The 6,796-nt window shown below is 36.5% G+C and overlaps 1 protein-coding gene and 1 long non-coding RNA gene across 9 annotated transcripts; one reads left to right on the top strand and one right to left on the bottom strand.

The window, feature by feature from the left end:
- The first annotated feature begins 784 nt into the window (after positions 1-784).
- Positions 785-2,078, top strand: LOC141660466 (uncharacterized). Its single transcript, XM_074467452.1, has 2 exons — positions 785-1,084; positions 1,428-2,078. Exons 1-2 carry the CDS (start codon positions 785-787, stop codon positions 2,076-2,078), a joined length of 951 nt encoding a protein of 316 aa, XP_074323553.1.
- A 729-nt stretch (positions 2,079-2,807) lies between these two features.
- LOC141724614 (uncharacterized) lies at positions 2,808-6,589 on the bottom strand. 8 transcript variants are annotated; one of them, XR_012576796.1, is made up of 10 exons: positions 6,319-6,588; positions 6,092-6,134; positions 5,471-5,540; positions 5,231-5,326; positions 5,052-5,091; positions 4,865-4,904; positions 4,504-4,563; positions 3,461-3,583; positions 3,142-3,253; positions 2,808-2,881 (listed from the first exon to the last, which is right to left on the bottom strand). It is a non-coding gene; the product is annotated as an uncharacterized LOC141724614 (long non-coding RNA). The 8 variants fall into 8 exon arrangements; XR_012576797.1 differs by having other exon boundaries at positions 6,092-6,131; XR_012576802.1 differs by having other exon boundaries at positions 4,865-4,938; positions 5,252-5,326; positions 6,092-6,589.
- Positions 6,590-6,796: the final 207 nt, after the last annotated feature.

The raw sequence follows: 6,796 nt of genomic DNA, 5'->3' as shown, positions 1-6,796 counted from the left end.
GGTGTTGGTAAGAGAAGAAGATGGACAATAATCACCGGTGTACTATGTGAGTAAGAGTTTGAACGATGCTGAAACTTGTTACACTAACATGGACAAATTGGTTTATGCATTGACCTTTGCATCGAGAAAATGGCGCCCATATTTTCAGGCTCACAGAATCAAAGTCCGCACAGCGTACCCTCTGCGACAAGTCCTTCACACACCGTAATCGTCAGGAAGCATGTTGAAATGGGTTATGGAGTAAGGGCATTTTGACTTGGAATATCTGCCACGTACAACGATCAAAGGACAAGCCCTAGCAGATTTCCTACTGGAATTCGATTCTAAAAGTGATAACAAGACCTTGGTGGTGTTGTCTCCACTTTATCCTGAAGAACTTTTTGACCCGCTGTCTGAGGATGAGCTTCCGCATCCTTGGTGGACTTTGCATATAGATGGAGCGGTTAACAATGAAGGCGCATGTGCGGGCATAGGGCTTGTACCTTTTGAGGGGAATCATTTGATGAGTTCTATTCATTTCAAGTTCTACGCTACGAATAATGATGTGGAGTATGAGGCAGTAATTAATGGTTCAAAGATTGCTTTGGAGATGGGAGTCCTGAATTTGATTTCTAGGAGCGACTCAGAATTGGTGGTAAACCAAGTAAATGAAGGGTTTCAGGCTCGAGGTCCCTAAACAGAATTGTACTTGAGGTGTGCGCAACGGCTTCTTAAAAAATTCATAGAGGTAAGGTTGGAATGTGTGCCAAGAGAAAAGAACTGCAACGCAGATGCTTTGGCTAAAATGGGATCCCAACAAGAGGTTGTATTGTTAGGTTATATACCTCTGGAAATCCAAGAACTCCCAAACATCCCAAAGGTGAAAGTAATGCAAGTAGATGAAACTCCAGAGGATACATGGATGACACCCATTCTTGCTTATATTAACAAAGGAACGCTTCCCGAAAAGATGTTTAGGGCTCGGCGGCTTTGCTACAAGGCTGCAAGGTACGTGGTGTGTGATGAGATATTGTATAAGAGCGGTTTCAACCAACCGCTGCTTAGATATTTCGATGAGAAAAAAGGGAATTACATTTTGAGGGAGGTACATGAAGGATTTTGTGGCTGACAATGAAGATTTAATGCCAAGAATATTATTGGCTGACAATGAAAGAAGACGCCACCAACTTCGTTAGAGCATGTGATCGATGTCAACGCTTCTTGAACTACTCATATATGCTCGCAACACACTTGACATCTATGATGAGTCCATAGCCATTTTCCATAGGGGGAATTGATCTTATTAGAGAACTACCGAAAGCTAAAGGAGACGTCAACTATGTAGTGGTCGCAGTTGACTACTTCACTAAGTGGGTCGAGGCCATGCCACTAGCAACCATCACTGCTAAGAAAATCAAAGACTTTGTATTCAACTCTATTGTGTGTAGATTTGGGATCCTTACAAGCTTGTCTTTGAAAATAGGAAGCAGTTTGATAGCAAGGAGTTGTGGCGGCTATGTGAAGATCTGAAGATTAAGAAAGAATTTACAGAAGTATATCATCCGCAGAGTAATGGACCAACTGAAGCTGTCAATAAGATAATAAAGCATACTCTCAAGACCAATGTGGAGGAACGCAAAGGAAAATGTCTCAAAGAACTCCCAAAAGTACTGTGGTCTTACAAAACGACTCCAAGGTCTACTACGGGAGAATCTTCTTTTATGCTCACTTACGCATATGAAACTATGGTTCCCGTAGAAGTTGGTTCGGGATCACTCCGTAGAGATCATTATGCAGAAGGAGATGCAGAGGTTAACCAGAGGCCTCACTTGAATCTCTTAGAGGAAGCAAGGGAGAACTCTCAGTTACATCTTGTGGCGTATCAACAGCGCGCAACGACATATTACAACAAGAAATTAAAGGAAAAACTGTTGAAAGTGGGTGATCTAATACTCTGGAAGGTGATGCCAAACACAAAGAATCCTCAACGTGGAGTATTTGGAGCTAATTGGGAAGGACCGTACATAATCAAAGCAATATTATGGAAGGGGATCTATCATCTTGAAGATTTGGAAGGAAAGCTTGTTCCGCGAGCGTGAAATGCGGAACATCTACGAAACTACTACCAGTAAGGTGCAGATGCGGCCACTACACCATATTTAACCTGTAGCAACACCGAAAAAAAGTGTTAAAATGGCCAAAAGTGTTACCTAAAGCAAAAAAACGGGCTATGGTTACATTTTTTGAAAATTTGGGGGTGTTGGATTTGCCCCTACTACAATAGATGTCTACGGTTACACTTTTTGAAATTTTGGTAACACCTCTCAATCTGTTATAATAGAGTAACTATAGTTACATTTTCTATTTCAATGGTAACAAGTTGAAGGTGTAACCACAGTTCTGTTGCAACACACCTTACCCTTTAGTAACACCAAAAATATGTTGAAATAGACTCTTTTGTAACCCCATATTTGCTATTGTAACACTCAATTCAATCTTTTGGTAACATTTTTATATCTTATTGTAACATTCTTTTTTAACGCTTCTGATATTTTTTTTTGGTAAATGAGGTCTAAGCCTCGTAAAATATATAAAAGAGAAAGAATTTACACGAGTCACTTTTCAAAATTTCTCTTAGAACAGGCTCTAAGAAAAACAAAGAGAAAAAACAAAATAAATAAATAAATTACATCAAAAATCACACCTAATTTGAAATAAGAAAGGAAAAACTAAAAGACTTAACCAAAAATCCCACTAGCAATCTAAAAACAAACACAAGCCCACTATCTCCAAAAAAGAAAGCACAAAGACAGCCCACCAGTCCACTTGAACCCAGCACTCGGAAATAAACCCTTGCAACAGCATAAATCAAGCACAAATGAAGCAAAAACTGCATCAGCCCCTGTAAACAAAAATGAAGCAAAAACTGCATCAGCCCATGTAAGAAAAAATGAAGCAAAAACTGCCGTTAACTTGACTAATTACAGATATTAAGAAGTAACCAAAACCTAGCAAGGCAATAATTAGTCGATTTCTTATGAGTTCTGGCCCTAAGATACACAACACCGACAACCATGGCCACTTCAACTCGGTAAACAAGACATATGTGTTCAGTATGCTGAAATGACGGAAAGTTTTGGCATGCATGCAACATTCACTTACCACAAACCTTAAAATTATTTTTATCTGCTCACTGAACTAAACAAACTATCCCAGCAGATGCTTCGTGTTTTGTTACTATAACTGAGTAGAAGTGAGCACCCTGCTTTTCAGCCTGTACAAGCAATAAAAACAGAATAAAAAATGAGACCAAGAGACTGGATGGACAGTGATCAAAATGCGTGTAGATTCTGAATAATAGAAGAATTCTGTTATCCTTGAAAACAAATATGCTACGGAAAAAGCCAGAACTCCGACCAACTGTTAGTCTCCAACCCTCTATCTTAGAAATATTGTATATGGCTGTGAATTAGTAAATTACCTTTCTATGACACTTGCATCTTTTTCTCTGACATTTAGGCTGCAGAGCTGTTGAGGGATCCCCATCTACAACCATATGTTGCCAAATACAGCAACTCATCTGCAGTTTTTCTTCCTATAAAACCTGACAATAAGTTGAGGGATAAATCAACAAGAACGCTACTTTCTGACAAGCTGAAGCAGGGTAGAAACAGCAGTAATGGAGAAAATGTAGTCTTGACGCGGTTGAAAAATGTTCATACAATTGATGGAAAGGCTTTTCACTAATTGAGGAAAGTCAAGGTCAAGACTGAACCAGTTAGTTCTATAAAGAAGTTTAAGCAAGTGTCCAAAGGAAAAGAAGGCGCTAAGGGCACTTTAAACAATTCATAGCAAACAACTATCTTCTGAATTCTGAGTAATGTAACTTTATTTGGTATTCTTCTCATGATTAGGCCTTCGAGTACAATGATATTTGATACATTATCAAATTTCAATCGGACAGCATTAAAACAACCAAATAAATACCAATTTTTACCATTTCTTTCTATTCATCCTAACCTAATCCTTGGACACTCATGAGGGATTTGGCTTTTTTTTAGTTTTTTCACACATGTGACATGTAATTAACTACGTCAATGCAACCCTGTATAGAATCATTTCTAGTTTCTTGAAATGAAATGCAAACACATCACTTGGACTTCATATAGTAACAATTTGTACAAACATTTATATAGGGTTGGTGTAGCTATGTCCCCAACTCTATCATCATCCCTGGATATTGGGGGTAGATACTATAATCTACTCTTCCATCTCCTTCAAATCAAATGTATTTAGGCCTAAACTATTCAGTCATTAGTTAGTCCTTCAAAATAGTATATGGTTGCACAACATCAAAGACTGTAAGAATATAACGTTACCCAAACTGAGAGATATATTTACACAAACTACATTTATATCTGGTTGTAGCTTCCTGCGATATTTCTCATTTTTCTTTTGTATTGACAATGATAAAAAAAATGTTGTTCAACTATCCTGATTAATTTTGAGAGAAGCGAAACTCACCGGGAGGTATTTTGATGATTTCTTGGCTACAGCCAATGCACTACCTAGACAACCTGACCGCTGTCAGGAAAATTAGTATTAGTTTGTGAAGAAAGTATAAATGAAAAAAACACACATTCACCAAAACCCTGATACTAAACTATTGATGCTGTAAATTTTTGCATTTAATTCAATATAAATTATCAACCAACTCGGGGAGAAGCAAGTCAGGTGATAATCAAGCAGTTCACACATAGCACCTCTTTTTATTTTATGATAGGGTAATGTCAAAGCATTTGAATTGAGCCTCATCTACACCACAATATTTTGTTGCAAGTTTCAAGTCCTAATTCACACAAACATAATGACTCTAATATCAAACCTGAGCTAGAATCCATCCAACCAGCCATTCAATGTCGCTCCTATGATTAGAAATAACAAGTGCAATTTCATTACCTAAAGATAGTACATTATAAGTTCATATGAAAACTGATGTAGCAAGGTAATGCAATAAAATAAATATTTAAGTTCTTAATTAACCAACTAGAAAAACAACTAGCCATGCTCACCCATAAATTGTAAAGATTCAGAGTCCATAAACAGCTCAACCTGCAAGTTATAAGATATAGTTAGAAAGATGAACATTAGTCCAATAAATTTCCAATTCAGTAGGATCACGAGTCATCTATAGATCTCTAACTTCTGTATTTCCAATCAAATGCATTAGAAAGATTAAAAGTTGACACACCATTGAAATAAAAATAAGTACATTCACGCTTGCAGAAGGAACTCATCCAAGCGTAGAAGCAGATGATGCTATAAGCCAGCATAATGGCAGGGAAAACTGTTATCAAGTGAATCAAACACCCTCTGTTATTTTTCCAATTAGAAGAGAATTGTCTTTGGGACAAAAAAGAGCAGAAGCATTGGAATCGTTACTTGAACTTTGCGCAAAACTACTTAGACAAAAAAAGCATGAGGAACTTGCCGGTGTTCTTAGACCATTCGGTGAAGAAGCTGTTTCTTCAAGGGAAACAGCCATTTGGTTATCGAAGAGCCTGAGAAATTTCACAAAACAAGAAGGGAACATATGATAATTTGAAATTTACCTAAAATATTGTTTGTGGCAGCCACATTATGACAAATAATCATACATGATAAAACAAAGCATTGAACCTCTAAAATTTCAATAGGAACAATGTAATCATGCACACACTACATACACACAAATTTTTCTAGTCTAAAAAATTACAATACAACCCCAATTCGAAGAATCTCAGCACGAAACCGCATTCTAATCTCGCAATTCTAATAGTAAATTACCAAACTTTATATGAAATTTTGACAATTTTACTATGTAGACAAATTAAGGACATTTTACATTCATTATAACAGGGAAATTCTGAAATATTAGGCGTGTTCTCAAGGTAAATAAAATGGGAAAAACAAAAAAATGGCAGAGTATTGAGTTAGGGCTTATAAAATTATGCTAATATGCGTGCAGAGCAATACATGGGTTGAAAAATAAAAAATCAAAGAAAATTACAATTATAGATATACAAGTGATTATATGTATATGTATATACAATTGAAGAAATTAATCAATTACCTTGTCCTCTCTCTACAAGCTCTTAGTGGATTGCTTTAGTCTTCTTTAATCAGGTGCAAAACTCAATTTTTAGAAAGATATTAGTAAAATCGATATAAATGAACATAAATTATAAATATATGAGCACAAATAGAAGACAAAATAAGAGCACACAAAAAGCAAATATATACACACACGAGAGCACAAGAAGACATACACGAAAATTGGACAACAAAATAAGACCGTACCTATTGAATCAAACAAGAAGAAAGCCACAAGTTTGAGAAGAAAGCGATTGCTAGAACCCGTTTGAGAAGAAAGCCCCAATTTCTACAAACCCTAATTACTAGAACCCTAATTTACTCCAAGACCTTAACAACGACTGAGAAGGTAATTTAGAACCCTAATTTAGAACCCATCGACCCCGACATCGATCCCGATCGAGAGTGTTAGATTGTCTTTTGACTGGGTGTTTTGGATGTGAGAGGGTATAATTGTGAGTGCATAATAGCAGTATAAGTGAAGTATAAGTGAAAGTGTATTTTATATTTGAGCGGGTCGAAATTTTAGAATTGGGCCGCTGAAAATTTGGTCAAAATTTGGCCAAAATTTGTCCCACCATTACACTACCGCCAAAATATTTAATTTTATGATAACACTTATTGTAGTATCAATACTAACACAATATTTTGTGTTATAATAGCAATTTCATCATATCTATGGTAA

The sequence above is a fragment of the Apium graveolens genome, chromosome 5 (genome assembly GCF_009905375.1).
Source record: "Apium graveolens cultivar Ventura chromosome 5, ASM990537v1, whole genome shotgun sequence".
NCBI lineage: Eukaryota > Viridiplantae > Streptophyta > Magnoliopsida > Apiales > Apiaceae > Apium > Apium graveolens.
The sequence above is the reverse complement of the archived record's forward strand: the minus strand, read 5'-3'. Positions and strand labels throughout refer to the sequence as shown.

Excerpts from the sequence above, each read along its gene's own strand:
- LOC141660466 (XM_074467452.1), top strand. The coding sequence starts at position 785 with ATGGGATCCCAACAAGAGGTTGTATTGTTAGGTTATATACCTCTGGAA. Across the intron at positions 1,085-1,427 it reads GGAATTACATTTTGAGGGAG|ATTTGGGATCCTTACAAGCT; the intron begins GTACATGAAGGA and ends TATTGTGTGTAG.